Consider the following 18,867-nt stretch of genomic DNA (forward strand, 5'->3'; position numbering starts at 1 on the left):
TGTCTGCCACTGTGTTGTGTGTGTGTGTGTGAGTGTGAGTGTGCGTGTGCGTGCACGCATGTGTATGAGATCCTGCTTTTACTATACGTTGGCACAACAAGTCCCCATGAAGATGGTGATTAAGGGTTAGGTAGCTGAGGTGAAGGTTAAAAAATGTGATACAAAAAAATCCACATGCATTAGCATGTAGTTGGGTATGTGTGTGTGTGGTTGTGTGTGTGTGGTTGTGTGTGTGTGGTTGTGTGTGTGTGGTTGTGTGTCTGTGTTTGTGTGTGTGGTGGTGTGGGTGTGTGTGGTTGTGTGTGTGTGTGTGTGTGGTTGTGTGTGTGTGTGTTTGTGTGTATGGTAGTGTGTGTGTGCGTGTGTGTGTGGTTGTGTGTATGTGTGTTTGTGGTGTGTGTGTGTGGTTGTGTGTGGTTGTATGTGTGGTAGAGTGTGTGTGCGTGTGTGTGTGGTTGTGTGTATGTGTGTGTGTGTGGTTGTGTGTGTGTGGTTGTGTGGGAGCGAACAAGTGACTCACACGCAATGCGGACGTGTGCTTTGCGGCTCTTGGTGGTCCCTGCGGAGCTCCAGGCCACACACTGACACCAGAAGTCCTCCGGGCCGAACAGCTCCTCCACCTGCTGTCGAGAGATCTCAATGCTGGCCTCACGCACCACCAGACCTGCACCGGGGACAGAGACAATACTGTTAACACACACATCAGTCTGTTGGAAGAAGTCCTATCTACTTCGGCAGCTGTGTCACACTGCTTCACAGACACCCGACCTGATGCCCAAAGCAAAAGATCTGGCAGAAGCACAGGGCCAGACAAAGGAAAACGTCTGTACTCAGAAACCTAGAGAGGAACCAGCCCAGGCGCCTCCAGAAGACAACTGATAATGTCAGACAATTGAGTGAATTGCTGCAGCTTTCCGCTCTCCAGAATCCATTGAAGTCGTTGCGATGAGACAAGGCCGTAGATGCAATGAGATATGATGAAATGGGAGACCCAGAAAGGCAACCAAAAAAAGGTGTGTGGGGGGGGGGGGGGACATTAAGTGACACATTTAGGGTACAAGGGTGGCGCAGTCATAATGATTATCTGAAAGACACTACATAACCCAGCAGCCTCCACAAAGCTGGGACATACGGAGTGAACGTACAGCGTTCCAGTCTGATAGCAGCGATTACAGCAGTGACACGGTGGCCATGGTTACGACACCATGCAACCTGTAACAGTGGATAGATGGGGAAGATAACGGGATGGTAGAAGGAGCGAGAGGGGGGAGGGGGGAGGGGGAGGGAGTGAAAATCACGCTGTTTATTTCGGGTTCAGGAGATTTACACAGACCCTTTATAACAATCAGGCTGGTCCCTCAGCAGGGAGTCGGGTGTTCCAGCTTACTGCTCATGCAAAATTCAAACTACAGCCGTCAAGGTGGAGGAGCCAAGAGCAAAGCGCTGTAGCACACTGCTCCTTCTGTACTAAACCGCTAGTGAGATGGGGAAATGGTTTGGAGACAAGACGCTGATGTTCAAAACAGAATGCCTGACTGTGTGTGCGTGTGTGTGTGTGTGTGTGTGTGTGTATGTCTTTGTGCGTCTGAAAATAAGATAGATATATTGAAATAAATCAAAAACCTGAGAATAGCAGAGAAAATAATATTGGGTAATGTGTGGGGAGGAGGGGTTTGGGAGGGGAGGTGGGAATCAGGAGGGGGTTAGACAGAACATAACAGTGGAGAGGGAGTAGGAGGAGGTGGTGGCGGAGTAACGAGAGAGATGGAAGAGGATGAAAAGGAGGACAATGACAAAAGGAGGGGAGGAAGGAGAAAGAAGAGCAGAGAGGGGGAGAAGAGAGGAGGAAAGAGAGGAGAGGAGAGGGGGAAAGAGAGGGGAGGAGAGAGTTCGAAAGAGAGGAAGATAAAGAAAAAACTGGAAACAGGAGAAAAAGGGGGGGAGCCGAAGGCAATAGGGGAATAGGAAGAGAAGAGAGAGGGAGTAAGAAGATGGAAGGAAAAGGAGGAATAGGACAAGAGGAGAGAAGGAGAAGGGGAATGGAAGGAGGAGAGTGGGAGAGTAGGTGAGGAGGAATATGAGCAGATGAGAGGAGGAAGAAGAGGAAGCGAAGATGAGAGCAGGAAGAAGAGGAAGCGAAGATGAGAGGAGGAAGAAGAATAGAAAGTAGAGGATATGAGAGGAGGAAGAAGAGGAAGCGAAGATGAGAGGAGCCAGAAGAGGAGGAAGGAACCGCTCAGGAAGCCATGGCAGATTCAAGGCTGTTACATACAACTGGCCCACTGAAAATCAATGATGGTGAACAATGACCGTGATACCACAAGCACACACTCACACACCGACACGCGCACGTCTACAGACAGATCAAACTTGCAGACTGGTGTAACCAAATGGGAACGTCTGCATTCTGAAGGTGGAAAACACAGACATGAATCAGTAGTTCTACTTTACAGAATGTGGAGAGAGCATCAACATCAATCAGACTCTAAAAACATGGATTTGGGGAAGTCCCCATAGATTTGCAATAGCTTTTCTATTGCCTTTGCAGTATGACACAATAACTGTATTGGAATTCAGTAAATTCTCTATGTTTTTCTTCAATTCTCCTTTGGATACCATAATGTAAAAACATGACTTCTTTATTGATTAAAGTGAACCACCTTTTCAAAAAGAGAATATGGTGGGTGTGTGTGTGTGTGTGTGTGTGTGTGTGTGAGTGTGCGTGTGTGCGTGCGTGGTGGAAAAATATAAAATTGTGTTTTATGTACTTTAGCTAAATACAGTTGGTGAGCAGCAAAAGTTAATAAGTGATGATAAATATAATAATTAATTCAGAAATAAACGTGAGCAAGACTTAAGGGGTTGAATTGGAAAGATCTCAAAGAAGAGGCTATAACCATAACTACAATAATAAATCCTAGAAAGAATTCTATGTGGACGAATTTTGGGGATAACTTACACTTCTCTCACTAATCAACCACATCTTAAGCCACTCGCAGCATGAGCCTACAGTAAATAAAGAACAGCCAGCTCCTCTCGCAGACAAAACCAAAGACTCTTCTCTTTTGAATCAATTGCAAGGATCTCTTTGGAGAATAACTTGAGAGGGAAAAGGCACCTAAAGGCTGTTTTAAATACAATCAGCATTGGGTCAAAAGGAGCCTCCAGGAAACAGAGAGAACTTAAGAGCCCTGTTTCACAACTGTGTTCTAGGAACCTCTCACAGACATCAAAAGAGGCCACACTGTTACGTCTGCAAACTGCCTTTACGTTGCCAAGTTTACAGAGGTGTGCTGGGCCACGTTTACAGGGGTGTGCAGGGCCAAATTTACAGAGATGCGCAGGGTCGAGTCTACAGAGTTGTGTAGGGCCGGGTTTACATAGGTGTGCAGAGCCAAGTTTACAGTGCTGTGTTTACAATTCAGTGTAAATAGGGCAGTGTTTTAAGTACAGTCTTTGTAGTGCAGAGTTAATAGCACCGTTTACAGTTTTGCGTTCATGTGTTGAATTTACAGTGCTGCTTTTACAGTGTTTTGTTTACAGGGCAGTTTTTGCATTGTTGCGTTTATAGAACTGTGTTCGCAGTGTTACATTTAGTGCTGTGTTCGCAGTGTTACATTTAGTGCTGTGTTCACAGTGTTACATTTAGTGCTGTGTTCGCAGTGTTACATTTAGTGCTGTGTTTGCAGTGTTACATTTAGTGCTGTGTTCACACTGTTACATTTAGTGCTCTGTTCACAGGGTTACATTTAGTGCTGTGTTCACAGTGTTATGTTTTTTGTGTTGTATTTGGACACTGTGACAGATTTTACACAGTTTGATAGTGCAGTTATTGTTGAGTTATGCCTGATTTATGTGATTGATTACATTGTCCTGTCTAATACAAACTACCACATATTGTAGGTTTCAAAGAGCCAGATTCCCGGACACATAATTTAAAATAAATGTGCATGGAGATGTTCCACTGAGCTAGATCTTTTTCCTAGGACCAGGCTCAATCTGTGTCCGAGACACTGGCCCTGTGGGTAGTCAAAAGTCAAAATAAAGAGAGAGAACGGTATGCCACCATCCCCTTGTCAGCAGTCACTGTCAGTTCCGGCAGAGTGACAGAGTCAGAGAGATAGACAAAGACAGGGTCACAGAGAGATAGACAAAGACAGAGTCAAAGAGAGATAGACAAAGACAGAGTCACAGAGAGATAGACAAAGACAGAGACAAAGAGAGATAGACAAAGACAGAGTCACAGAGAGATAGACAAAGACAGAGACAAAGAGAGATAGACATGGTCAGAGAGAGATAGACAAAGACAGAGTCAGAGAGAGATAGACAAAGACAGAGTCAAAGAGAGATAGACAAAGACAGAGTCACAGAGAGATAGACAAAGACAGGGACAAAGAGAGATAGACAGGGTCAGAGAGAGATAGACAAAGACAGAGTCAGAGAGAGATAGACAAAGACAGAGTCACAGAGAGATAGACAAAAACAGGGTCACAGAGAGATAGACAAAGACAGAGTCACAGAGAGATAGACAAAGACAGGGTCAGAGAGGAAGCAGTGTCGTCTGCTGATTGGCTAGTAAGGACAGCAGCAAATGACGACAGCATTTTTTTATCAAAAGACGGGCACGGTCCCTTTAAGCAAACAATTATTGGTTTAAAAAAGAGAAAAACGAAGCAAGCGTAGTTCAGCCGGACCATGATAAAATTGATTGTGGTGAACAAGGGAGGGGTTTGAAGAGCAACTATTTATGGGTCAATGCCTGCTTTGTCATGAGAATTGGCCAATACTCTAATCATGTGCTAATCCGAAACCCATTGTATGGAATGACATTGGCATATCAAAAATGTACATTTAACGTTTTAAATTAGAGGCTGATTACTGTAGATGGCTAGCTAATAGCTATACAGTACCTATAATGAAAACAATGACCGTCAACTAGTTATTTTCAATGTTCATAATGATTTGGTTTCAGGTAACCATACTCACTTGTTCTATTAAAACAGAACAAAGCAAAAAATAAACAGAAGAGAAACAGAAACAAAAAGACTAATTGTCTCTAACTCTAATATTGGTGGTGGGATAAATATGTATACTACTATTTTGTCAACCAACATGATACATATTTGTTTTGTTTTTCATATAATGAATGTATTTCTTCCCAAAGTTCCATCAAGCGCATTAGTTGGGAGAGAGCAATATGTTTTGCTGCCCTCGCTCCAACCTGCTCTTCCTTAGTGAGGGAGCACTGTTTCAAGACACACCAAGACAACACTTGAAGGGATTTATGGTGTTCGACGTGTCGGTCGCAACATGAACATAAACAGCACTCGGTCCAGCAAGAAGATGGTTCCTGTGGTTTGCAGCCACACAGCCACACTTTCTTCCTTTCCAGTAACAACCAGAGTTATGAGTAGACCGATATGCAGTGTCCTCTGTAATTTGATGCTGCAGGTTGTTTGATGCCGATATACTGAGTGACAATATGTATTGCTCTCTGGCGCCACCTAGGCAATACCTATTAGAGAGAATATGCTAAATAACCCAGAAACTCCTCAAAGTTAACAACCGGGTTACAAAACATTTCTTTACATTCAAAAATGGGGCAATAATGCCCTAACTGACCGGCCACCAATGAGAGACATGCTCAGTAGACCCCTGCAGCAGAAACAGACAGAGCAGTGTGCTCATTCAAGTCCAAGAGAGACACAGAATGAGAAGTGCCAGTGACTGTACAGAATAGGGTCAGTGGACCGTGACTGATCACAGGGTTGGAGGGGAGGTATGAAGAAAGGATAGAAGGAGGGATGGAAGGAATGAAGCAAAGGAGGTAGGGAGGTTTGGGGGGGGGGTGTCGGTCTGACTGCTGGATGTCTACCACCCTGAATATAATTGATCATCAAAGTCCCTCCTGGTTCAGGGCTCTGGAGACCCACTGTATTCTGGGACAAGTGGAGAACTGCACCTGTTGTGCCTGGCCACACCCGGATGCTCTACAGACAGTTTGAACACGCACATGCACACACACCAGGAACCATGTTGGGCGATGACACAGAATGTAATTGACCTCTTTTATGAACCATCACGGACATAAATAATGGAAGCTTGTGATTCACGTGACAATGGGACCCGGTTCCCAAGCAAGTGACAAAGGAGACAGAGAGAGGGAGAAAGGGAATGAGATAGAGGGAAGAGGAGAGGTAGAGTCAGAGTGAGGGAAGCAGATAGGGAGGGACAAGCGGGAGTGTGAAAGACAGAGAGGGAGAGAGGGAGAGCGCAAAGAGAGACAGACAGAGGGATCGAGGGGGAGGGAGAGACCGACAGAGGAATCGGGAGGGAGGGAGAGAGCAGAGAGAGAGACCGACAGAGGAATCGAGAGGGAGGGAGAGAGCAGAGAGAGAGACCGACAGAGGAATCGAGAGGGAGGGAGAGAGCAGAGAGAGAGACCGACAGAGGAATCGAGAGGGAAGGAGAGAGGAGAAGGACAAGGGACAGAAAAATCAATGCGAGTGTGACGTTAATAAAGGAACAGCGCGAGGCACAAATCACCGCTGCCGATTCACGGCCGCAGTCTCAAATGGCACCCTATTCCCTACAGTCTTCCCGTTCCTAATAGACCCCAGTCAAAAGACGTGCACTACGCAGGAAAAAGCGTGCAAGTTGGGACGCAGGCATGACTGTCGTCAAAGGTCAGAGAAACTGGCATTCTAATACCCTCTAATATGCTGCTAATAGTGGTAATGTACCTCAGATCACACACTCTCCTTATGGATACCTTATTACCATTCAACCCTGGAGACCCCTGTTCTTAATTGCAGATTGCAGCCACAGAGCTTGTAATAGACACCTCTATACCCTATCAATCAATCCACTGTGAGGATATTAGCAGCCTGACTCGACAAAACAACCCAAATGAGAAATTAATGGAAATAATATCCCTGCAACCATTAACTATCGGGTGGATTTCTCTTGATGTGCAGATCCCGGATCAGCCTCCCTGCACCCAATCGTAACCTGAACCGTTAGCAGGGGGAGGAGCTACTCTGAGCCAAGAGTCGGCAGTAACAAACTCTGCTGTCACTCAGATCCCTGGATGATCACTAATTCATGTGCTGCACATTTCGTCACAATACATTTTGAAGGTTCATTTGAAACCTGATTCTACCCAAGGCATTCTCTGAGGCGCTATACATGAAGTGGCACCCGAGGTGGGGGGGGGGATTTACAGATTTATCTATCTGTAAATCATCTATATTAGCAGACATTATTTATCTATCTGTTAATCATCTATATTAGCAGACATTATTTATCTATCTGCAAATTATCTATATTAGCAGACATTATCTACAGTGTGGAGAACAAGTATTTGATACACTGGCAATTTTGCAGCTTTTCCCACTTACAAAGCATATAGAAGTCTGTAATTTTTATCATACGAACTCTTCAACTGTGATTGAAGGAATCTAAATCACATTGTATGATTTTTAAGTAATTAATTTGCATTTTATTGCATGACATAAGTATTTGATACATCAGAAAAGCAGAACTTAATATTTGGTACAGAAAACTTTGTTTGCAATTATAGAGATCATACGTTTCCTGTAGTTCTTGATCAGATTTGCACACACTACAGGTTTCAGGGCTGTCTCTGGGCAATACGGACTATCAGCTTCCTCCAAAGATGTTCTATTGGGTTCAGGTCTGGAGACTGGCTAGGCCACTCCAGGACCTTGAGATGCTTCTTACGGAGCCACTCCGTAGTTGCACTGGCTGTGTTTCTCGGGTCGGTGTCATGCTGGAAGACCTAGCCACGACCCATCTTCACTGCTCTTACTGAGGGAAGGAGGTTGTTTGCCAATACGACCTCCTTCCCGCGATACATGGCCCCATCCATCCTCCCCTCAATACGGTGCAGTCGTCCTGTCCCCTTTGCAGAAAAGCATCCCCAAGGAATGATGTTTCCACCTCCATGCTTCACGGTTGGGATGGTGTTCTTGGGGTTGTACTCATCCTTCTTCTTCCTCCAAACACGGCAAGTGGAGTTTAGACCAAAAATATCTATTTTTGTCAGACCACACAACCTTCTCCCATTCCTCCTCTGGATCGTCCAGATGGCCATTGGCAAACTTCAGACGGGCCTGGACATGCGCTGGCTTGAGCAAGGGGACCTTGCGTGTGCTGCAGGATTTTAATCCATGACGGCGTAGTGTGTTCTTTGTGTTCTTTGAGACTGTGGTCCCAGCTCTGTTCAGGTCATTGACCAGGTCCTGCCGTGTAGTTCTGAGCTGATCCCTCACCTTCCTCATGATCATTGATGCCCCACGAGGTGAGATCTTGCATGGAGCTCCAGATTGACCGTCATCTTGAACTTCTTCCATTTTCTAATAATTGCACCAACAATTGTTGCCTTCTCACCATACTGCTTCCCTATTGTCCTGTAGCCCATCCCAGCCTTGTGCAGGTCTACAATTTTATCCCTGATGTCCTTACACAGCTCTCTGGTCTTGGCCATTGTGTAGAGGTTGGAGTCTGTTTGATTGAGTGTGTGGACAGGTGTCTTTTATACAGGTAACGAGTTCAAACAGGTGCAGTTAATACAGGTAATGAGTGGAGAACAGGATGGCTTCTTAAAGAAATACTAACAGGTCTGTGAGAGCTGGAATTCTTACTGGTTGGTAGGTAATTAAATACCTATTTCATGCAATAAAATGCAAATTAATTATTTAAAATTATATCAAACACTTGTTCTCCCCACTGTATCTGTAAACCATCTATATTAGCAGACATGATATATCTGTAAACCATCTATGTTAGCAGACAATATCTATCTGTAAACTATTTATATTAGCAGACATGATCTATCTGTAAACCATCCATATTAGCTTTCATTATATATCTGTAAACCATCTATATTAGCAGACATTATCAATCTGTAAACCTTCCATATTAGCAGACATTATCTAACTGTTAACCATCTATATTAGCATCAATTCAAATCCTACTTTTGTAACGCGTGCCTACCTACACCCCAACACACACCCACCTCACGAAGGCACACACCCGCAATCAAACCAAAAACCATCATGGGCAGCACCGGCCACAGCACTGTGTTCCGCTGTAGGTGCCGGGACCCAAAATACACTAGGCTGCAGATGCAACCAGATGCATGGCTGTGCCTGCCTCAGGTTGTCCCGGTTTCAAAGGTGGGACCTGACCCATGCCACTGGTGCTTTGCTGTGGAAATATGGCATGCCTGCTCCACTAATACTGCCCACCTACGGGCGTCTTGGGTAGGACATGGATTAAACAGAACCATGCTTTCATGGTCAATTCAAGGACTATTAGCGATGCTTCACTTCAACTCACCTCTCACAAAACCTCTGACGCTTTTATAAGAATGACAAAATCAATATGTTGACCAGTCGTAGGACCGCCCCTTCTGGACCCTTCTTAGACCGCACACTGTGAACAAGGATTAAATTCACCAAGGCGTCAATTAAACGCAAGGTCCAATCGAAATTGACTTCAGTTTTTCCAAACCAACCCCTTCAAATTGCGCTGCAGCATTTGAGTGCCTTGGGAGCAGTTAAAGTTAACTGTCTTGCTCAGGTACAGAATTGTAATTTCTTTCTTGCCGGCTCAGGGATCTAGCAACCTTCTGGTGCCCAGTGATCCTCCTATAAGAGACAGGTAACCAGACACAGTAGTCGGGTGAAATGTATCTGAGAGGATGGTCAGGACACAGAACATAGTAAAACTAACGCTAGCTAGTCAGAAAAAAGAGTGGCTGAGGTAAAGCCTCCAGAAGTCAAATACCAGCCAAAAGCTTGAACCTGCCCCTACATACTCAGTTAGAAGTCCACGGGTAAAATCATTTTCATACAACTTATTCCAATGTTAAATGTTTTTTTTATATATACTGGATTTTACCATTCAATTTCTCTTCAACCCCAGGACATATTTACGACTCCAACATAATGTGCGTTTAACCTACAGTATTGGCTTTCATCTGGCTCCGTAGCGAAGCTTCCAGAATGGAAACCTGAGTGCATGATGGGAGATTCCTAAGGTATCCTATTCTCTCTGGCAGGAGATTGGTTACAGAGGAAATCCATTTCAACTGGGCTAGTGATCCAGACCCTGGCTGCCCTGCTGGCTTCTCCTCTCAGCTCCCTTTCCTCCATCTCTGCAGTAAGGAGACACTTTGTTTCTTTATTTCCCTGAAAGACCTCAAGGAGGTTCCAGGAGGCGGGGTACACATGGCACGCTCCATCTCTCCTGCTCCATTATTCTACTCCTCCTACTCATCCTAATCCTCCTCCATCTTTCTCCCGCGCCGGGTGTTCATATCATCTACTCTTGTCCCATGCCGAGAGGGAAGGAGTGCAAGAGAGACACAGAGAGAAAGACAGAGAGACAAGGAGTGAGGGAAGGGGAGAGAGAAACAGAGAGAGAGCGAGAGAAAGATGGCCATAGGAATGGAGAGAGGAGATGGTGAAAGATGGAGAGAGGGAGGGTTAGAGAAAAAGAGCAATAGAGGGAGGAGAGAGAGAGAGTGGGAGGAAGCAGCACAGGGAGGGAGGGAAGTAGAGCGATAAAGAGCGGTGTGAGAGAGGAAAGAGAGAGAGGCAGACGGATGGAGTCAGAGGAAAACAGAGGGGAAGGGAGCGAGAGAAAGAGAGGAGGAATTGGATCAGGTTTCCCTCTCCACTCATACAACCGCTGAGCTCTTACCCCAGGCCAAGCTGGGTTATAAGGGGTTTGGGTTTTTTTCCAATCAGAGGAAATAAGAGAGGAGCAGAGCCAGCCTATAGCCTCTGTCTCTAGGGTCACATGATGCCATCTGCCTGAGCGGTTCTCACTAACAAACTTTTGAAACTGTCTTTCCTTTATTCTTTTTTTATCGTACTTCACTGACTATTAAACTACTGAATACCGCACGTTCACAAAAGGTGGACTAGAAGAACACAGGCAGGATGTAAAAAGTTCCAATCCCTTGACTGTACAGTCGATGGCGATATGCTAGCTATGCAAGTTGCTGCAACGTAAATGAGAAGATAAGCGCAATGAAAACGACTCCCAGCTCTCATCTACATTTGAACAATTGCACAGCACAAGGCAAAGGGAAACAGAAAACAGGGTTGCCTCGGATCCAAGCAAGAACCATGTGGCTATCAAACAATGGCGTTTCAGGTATGCCTTATTAATGCTATTCCATAACCTTCAATGTGGAAACACGTGTTCCTGAGACACGGGTTCCTCTGACCCCAGAACTAAACAGCAAGACACTGTCATCATGCTTTCCTCACAGTCCCAGTTTCACACCTGCCAGAGTACACTGACAGGCCTCGTGTGTGTTCGTGTCTGTTTCCGGCACGTCTATCCATTTGGATCCAGGTATGTGCATATTTGGATACTAAATTGCTGGGGTTACTTTTGGGGTTAAGACATTATGATTAGGTTCATGGCTAGGCGTTACGGTCAGGTTTAGGCGTTACGGTCAGGTTTAGGCGTTACGGTCAGGTTTAGGCATGAAGGTTAGGTTTTGTGTATTTTTTGTCTGTCTGTGTGCACGTGTCCAGAGCATGAATACAACTTTTCTGGGAATTAATAAATAAGGGAAGGGTGTCAATGCTGCTCAAGTGTATTTTTTATTTTTATTTTAGAATGAAGAAATCCCCTGGGGATCCGTGCGCCATTACAAACTAAAAGTGTCTGCTGATTGACCACATTCAGCTGCCAAAGTGGCAAATTGAGTTTCCCTGTTGCCTACAGGTACCAATCACACTGCATCCAGCCTCTTATTTATCCCTGTCGTCGGAGCGGAAATGGGGACTCGATTTATTTTTTCAGCCATCTGGATTTGACAGGCCAGTAGACAGGACTGACTGTAGCAGGGATGGCCACACTGCCTCAGATGATACTGCTCTTATCATAACACAGAAGTGCTAGAGGAAAGCAATGGAAATGTCCTAACGCTATGGAGAACTATGTACTTACGACCCATCTCAATGCATTAGACGCTTAAGACTGATATCATCGACGGTGACATGAATCATAAACAATGGCGGTTGAAATTGTGAAACCAATTCCTTCCAAGGTTGGAAATTAGCTCTGACAATTTGTATGCTTCCATTTTGTCTTTCTGGAGAGGTGGAAGTTTGGCTCATGAATAAAACAGCTTTGGAGATGTCACCTTCCCCTGGCGAATCTTCCCGCTTCTCCCACAATCCATTTGTTCTGCTCAAACAAGCTGTGCGTGTGCCGGGAAAGGTGACAGTATCTGCCCGCTGTGTGTGTGTGAGTGTGTGTGCAAAGACAACATCTGTATAAACACAACACAATTAATCTCCTTTGATTTCACGGGATCTCACAAATGATATTTTCACTGTGGAAAGTCAAGTGAATGGCTATAAAGTGAACAACAGGACTGGTCAATGAAGAATGGTCAAAGAGTTAGAGGAATGGTCATAGAGGATGAGAAATGAGTGACAAAGAGAGGAAAAGAGAGAGAGACAGAAAGTAGGAGAAAGACTGAGAAAGAAAAAGAGAGCCAGAGAGAGACAGAAAGAAAGAGAAATGGGAAAAAGACAGAAAGGCTCAAAGACAGTGCGAAGGAAAGACAGAAAGACAGGAACATCAGTGAACATGGCCCCGTTATTGAAACTGGCAGACCCAGCTCTCGACAGAAGACAGGCTATGCGCACACTGACCACAATATGAAGTGGAAACCGAGCTGCACTTCCCGACCTCCTCCCATTATCACCACCATCATCATCAACCATATTCCCACTGACCTGAGTTCTCGTCCATCCTCTCCTCCACCGTGTGGTCCTTCTGATGAACCCACTCGCTGTTACATTTGAAGTAGATCTGGGTGGCGGGTGTGGCCTTACAGTACAGATTGACAGGTTTGTTCTTGACTATGTATGCTTCCTCAGGCTCCATCAGGAAATGGGGGAGTGGCTCTGGGGGGTCGGAAGGGAAGGTCTCGGGAAGCTCCCCCAAACCCAGAAAGTCATCTTCATCTCTCACTGTGGAGAGTGAAAGAGAAAGATGGGGTAGAAAGAGAAAGATGGGGATTATGATATGCATTTTTTACATTTAGTCATTCTGAGACCTAGGACTCTGTTACAGATGAGCCTTGTGTTACAGGGCACAATAAAAAACACACACATTTATGAAAACATAAAGAACAATGAAAAGGTAATTTATCAAGCATTTGAATTGCCCAACAGGCGCTAAAACATTTAACTTAAGGTTACTCAATTAACTTAAGGGCATAGTAGACAAAAGCAGTTTTACCTAACTCTGAGTGAGCCCACAATAGCTCTAAGACTATCCCAACTAAGTCCTGACTTTCCAATTTATTTTTTATAGTGAAATAGTTTTAGAATTACAGCTTTATATTCAAACAACAACAAACAGGCCTGAACATTAACAACATAATAACTTTCCACCCTGAGTACACCATTCAAACATGCTGGACCTCAGCACTGACCACCACACATCAACTTCACAAAATCCAATTAAATGAACAACAATTGGATCTTAAGCATGCAATTCGCAAGCAGTCATGGTAATAGAAAATCTCCCTTTAATCATCAGCCCTGACATTTTAGCTGACAAAGGTTTAGACGAAAGACACAAATAGCTTTGTCTCACCAACGTCAGCACCACTGGTGACTCTGGCGGGGCGAGACGGGGCGAGACAGGGTGAGACGGGGCGAGACGGGGTGAGACGGGGCGAGACCGAGCTAACGCACCTCAAAGAATAAGCCATATTTTATTTGCCTAAGAATATCTCTTCTGTTTTATTACACTTCCTTAATGTTTCGGTGCCACTGATTGAATTTCGCTCCACCCGGGCTGCCACTGAAGTACCCTTCATTTCCATTTCACCGGTAAGCCCATGGGCTCTTGAGTCTCCTCATGTGCCCCCTGTGGAGAGGCCAGTTCCCCCCAGGGATCCCAGCACCCAACCACTGCTGTAGGCCACCTTATCACAGTAAGTGGACACTGGCGAAGTGTTGCTGAAGCACACACGTCACTTAATTACTGCTAATAACGATCTCGTGGCTTGTCTGTCAGTATAAGCCAATATTAACTGAAATATTATGTCAATTCTTGACAAATATAGTACATTCATTTCCTGGTTCTCTCTCTCTCTCGTAGTCTGCAAAGGCTCTGAGGACCAATGGGGAGCACAATCGACAACCGTTGGTGTTTGAGGCAGATAGTCGGCCCATGTTCACAGGCACTGCTGTTTAGGGGAATGACACCCATAAATGGCACAGCAGGTCCACAAAGGCTTTGGCACAGAGATTAGAGCTAGAATCAGTACTCAATACATTCTTTATTTAAACTCTGGGGGAAAAAACCCCAAGAAAACATTTCAGGCCTACCAGCCTCAATTATTTCCAGGGAGTGTGCATCTATGTTTTACAGACTGTATATTTCAGACCACAATATATGCCAGACTGTATATATTAGTGACAACTATATATTATAGACTGTATATTAGAGACTATATGTTAGTGACAACTATATATTATAGACTGTATATTAGTGGAAACTATTTATTATAGACTGTATATTAGAGACTGTATATTAGTGGCAACTATATATTATAGACTGTAATTAGAGGCTATAGAGTAAATATTATCGACTGTACGGTATATTATATGTATTGCGTGTAACCCTTCACGTCAAAAATGACTAGTCTCTGAAACACTTTTGTCGGAATGGGATGACAGCTTGGAAGGCATTCACAAATAGTCAATCAACTCTAGAAACCAAATCACACAGCTTAATATCTCACACAGACAAAATGCTCCCGTGTGAGCACTTTAGATCCGTAATAATGATAAGCATCACTGTGTCAAATCCCTCTGAAGCACCTCTGAAGAACTCAAAAGTCGATTCATGTCACTATTTTTGAGTAAGAGGACCTGTTAATGGACTATCACTAGATGGGTGTCCAGTAAAAACAATATGAAGTAAAAAATATATTTTCAGTGAACTGTTGAAATGCTACGTAACAATTGGAGGTGTATTTCGGTTCAGAACAAACCAATTGGAAGATGATTTCAGCTCTGACCCTTGGGTCAAAGAGCGCTGAGTCGAAGGTTCACCGAAGCTCAGAAGAAATTGGTGTCCCAAATGGCACCCTATTCCCTGCATCATGGGTCACTATAAATGCAATGCAGGTACTAGGGTGCCATTTGGGACGTGTCAGATTTTCATGGACTCGGCAGTGCTTGTGCTCCAACCTATAATTTCCTTCCGCTCCATCATTGGCCAAGGACTCATTAGGCCCCTCATCTCACCTGGGGTCTGACATCCAAGCCTCTGACTCATCCGGAGTTTTGGTACTCAGGGCGTTCAAGGCTCTCAGGGTGTTCGTTCAAGACTCTCAGGGCGTTCGTTCAAGGCTCTCAGGGCGTTCGTTCAAGGCTCTCAGGGCGTTCAAGGCCCTCAGGGCGTTCAAGGCTCTCAGGGCATTCAGGGCTCTCAGGGCGTTCAAGGCTCTCAGGGCATTTGTTCAAGGCCCTCAGGGCATTCGTCAAGGCTCCCAGGGCGTTCAAGGCTCTCAGGGCACTCAAGGCTCTTAGGGCGTTTAATGCTCTCAGGGCGTTCAAGGCTCTCATGGCGTTCATGGCTCTCAGACCAAAACATTTATGGGAAGAAAGGTGGGCTGTGGTGGTACTGAGTGTTTGACTTGTAACGTAATGAGCTCCTGTCTCCGTCTCTCTCCCTCTAGCTTTGGCTAATTCGCTCCGTCCTTTAAACACTGACTCTCACCCCTCATCAGTCATCCTCTGAGCGGGTTGGGTCCACTGCTTGTAAGCGACAGTCCTACATTTTTGATTGGCTTATGAAACTGGACCGGTGACAGAAGGCCAATTCATCAGACGTGGCGGCTTCCTCACACCATGTGTGATTTATCACTGTCCCGATCTCATCCCATCCTCCACCCCAGCATCCATTCATCCCATCCTCCATCTCTCCTTCCCCTCATCCCATCCTCCATCTCTCCTTCCCCTCATCCCATCCTCCATCTCTCCTTCCCCTGGTCCGCCAGAAGCCCTGAGGCCTGCTTCCATAGACGCCAGTCCATTTAGGCTTGTTGAACAGTACAACACACACACACACAGCTTGTACGTACATCATGGAACAGGTTATGCAGTTCCTACCGAGCCTGTGTGTAACACATGGACACACACAAACACAAACACTTATGCACACACACCCACACACACTTACACACTAGGTGCTGCTTTGATGACAGATATTGAGGATGTAATCTGAGGGTTTAATCAGATATTCATCTAGAACACTGTCTTCCCTATCCATCGCACCTAATGACATAAAGTACACACACACATATAATTATATCATGTCCCAATGATGTGATCCTCCATACAATGTCTGGAGACAGAAAGCAGAAGCACAGAGATGAGAGGGAGGCCCTGCGGGAGAACAGCTGTGTAGCATCATCATCCTATTACAATACCAGCATCATGACATCATCCTATTACAATACCAGCATCATGACATCATCCTATTACAATACCAGCATCATGATATCATCCTATTACAATACCAGCATCATGACATCATCCTATTACAATAACAGCATCATGACATCATCCTATTACAATACCAGCATCATGACATCATCCTATTACAATACCAGCATCATGACATCATCCTATTACAATACCAGCATCATGATATCATCCTATTACAATACCAGCATCATGATATCATCCTATTACAATACCAGCATCATGACATCATCCTATTACAATACCAGCATCATGACATCATCCTATTAAAATGCCAGCATCACGACATCATCCTATTACAATACCAGCATAATGACATCATCCTATTACAATACCAGCATCATGACATCATCCTATTACAATACCAGCATCATTAGATCATCCGATTACACTACCAGCATCATACCAAACTCCTATACAATACCAACATCATTACATCATCATATTACAATAGTAGCATCATGACATGGTCCTATTACAATACCAGCATCATTACATCATCATATTACAATAGTAGCATCATGACATCATCCTGTTACACTACCAGCACTATTACATCATCCGATTACAATACCAGCATCATTAGATCATCCTATTGCAATAGTAGCATCTTTACATCATCCTACCACTATAGTAGTATCATTACATCATCCTATGACAATAGTAGCGTCTTTACGTCATCCTACAGCAATAGTAGCAGCATTTTTACGTCATACCTTTACAATACTAGTATCATTACATCATCCTACTACCATTGTAGCACTGTGACATTATCCTATTACAATAGTAGCATCATGACATGGTCCTATTAAAATATTTGTTTCATTACATCATCATATTACAGTAGTAGCATCATGACACTGTCCTATTACAGTATTAGTATTATTACATAATAATGCTACATTATTACATAATGCAGGGTTGTGTTCTGAGGCAGATGCTGATCCCATGGAGACAATAAGGCTATCATTTTTTTCTACCAAAATGTATTCACAAATAAGTTGCTTTCAATAACATTTGAAATACCCTAACCTGTATAAAATCAATATTAAAGACGACTGTCAGTCTTTTTAATTCTACAATGAGTTTCAGTAAACAGTTAACATCCATGAAAAAGTCTAGTATTACTGAAAAAGACAATGTCTTATTGAGCCTAAAAAGACCTGCTGAGAATTATGGGTACTGTAGTACATCGTACAAAATACATCAGGGTTTCACAGAACTACAAGGTAAAGGACTGCCATAAGCGCCATTAAAGGGAAAATAGGTATTTGTCTGCATTCGAAAGACCATCCTTTCCAACATAATGTTTAGTGGCTAAATTTGGATCAACGGCTTTGAGAACTTGACACCGTTTGGGACCCAGGCAAAAACCTCTTCCACTCACACAATAAGAACCACTGACGTTTGGGAGCCGGAGTTCTAGAAAGACACTCCTTCCCATGCCACCGTCTCTCACCGCCATCTGAATTGGGGGACTTCCGACAGTCTGTCAACAGGAGTAAGGGGCCCCTTCTTGCGAAACGTTCCCTTGATGTCTTATCAGCTCGGCAGCCGTAGCAGCCGTGATGTAATACTGCCTGGCCTTATCGTCTCCATGGGATCAGCAGCTGCCTCAGAACCGAACCCTGACCCTGCCTGTCTGTCTGTCTGTCTGTCTGCATCTCTGCCTGTCTGTCTGTCCCCGCCCGCCCAGTCGACTCACATATCTGTCCCATTCACTGCCTTACATTCACCCCAGTTACACAGGCCAGACACGAGCCAGCATTCGACTGAAGCCACTTAATGTCAGAAGAGGTTGATGTGCTGTTTCCCAGGCCGTCACGGAGCCCAGACAGCTCCATAAAGCCCTGCACCTTCTGGTGTCTTTCACACGGGACATGTGCTTTTCTATCCCTGCCTTCAGAGCAGAGGAGTACCATGGGTCCTGTGTTCTGGCAGTAATGTTGATTTCATTGGTCCACATCTCCACACGATGTACCACTCGGACCTGGTGCTGTGAGCACTGACGCTGCTGCTTCTGGTGTTGTTCAACTATTGCCTGTGATGTCTCTCCTGAGCGACTTCAAAAGTTTGTTTCATCTATGAATTGTTTGACTCTTCTTAACAGAGACAGAGGGAGAGCGAGAGAGACTAGAAAGGGGAAAGGGAAGATAAATTATGCCACCGAAAAATAACTCTAGAAGTTAACTGATTTTCCAAGAGCCTTCGAATGCCTTAGATGAATGACTCAGACATATTTACATTAGGGTTTTAAAAACGGGCCAACCATAGTCGACTGTTGACTGTAATGAATTTT

The 18,867-nt window shown here is 44.5% G+C and overlaps 1 protein-coding gene across 3 annotated transcripts in view; it reads right to left on the minus strand.

The window, feature by feature from the left end:
- The window catches only part of si:ch73-72b7.1 (netrin receptor UNC5C), a 186,331-nt gene that overhangs the window by 76,644 nt on the left and 90,820 nt on the right, over positions 1-18,867 (minus strand). For all 3 annotated transcript variants that reach the window (XR_004576717.1, XM_020052897.3, XM_010877010.4), the window contains exons 2-3: positions 12,795-13,031; positions 521-664 (exon numbers count right to left, since the gene is read on the minus strand). Coding sequence is in view for 2 of the 3 variants with exons in the window: in XM_020052897.3 (XP_019908456.1) it covers positions 521-664; positions 12,795-13,031 (381 nt within the window). In the remaining variant the exon portion in view is untranslated. The remainder of the gene's footprint in view (positions 1-520; positions 665-12,794; positions 13,032-18,867) is intronic.

Source organism: Esox lucius, chromosome 13 (assembly GCF_011004845.1).
Source record: "Esox lucius isolate fEsoLuc1 chromosome 13, fEsoLuc1.pri, whole genome shotgun sequence".
Taxonomy (NCBI): Eukaryota; Metazoa; Chordata; class Actinopteri; order Esociformes; family Esocidae; genus Esox; species Esox lucius.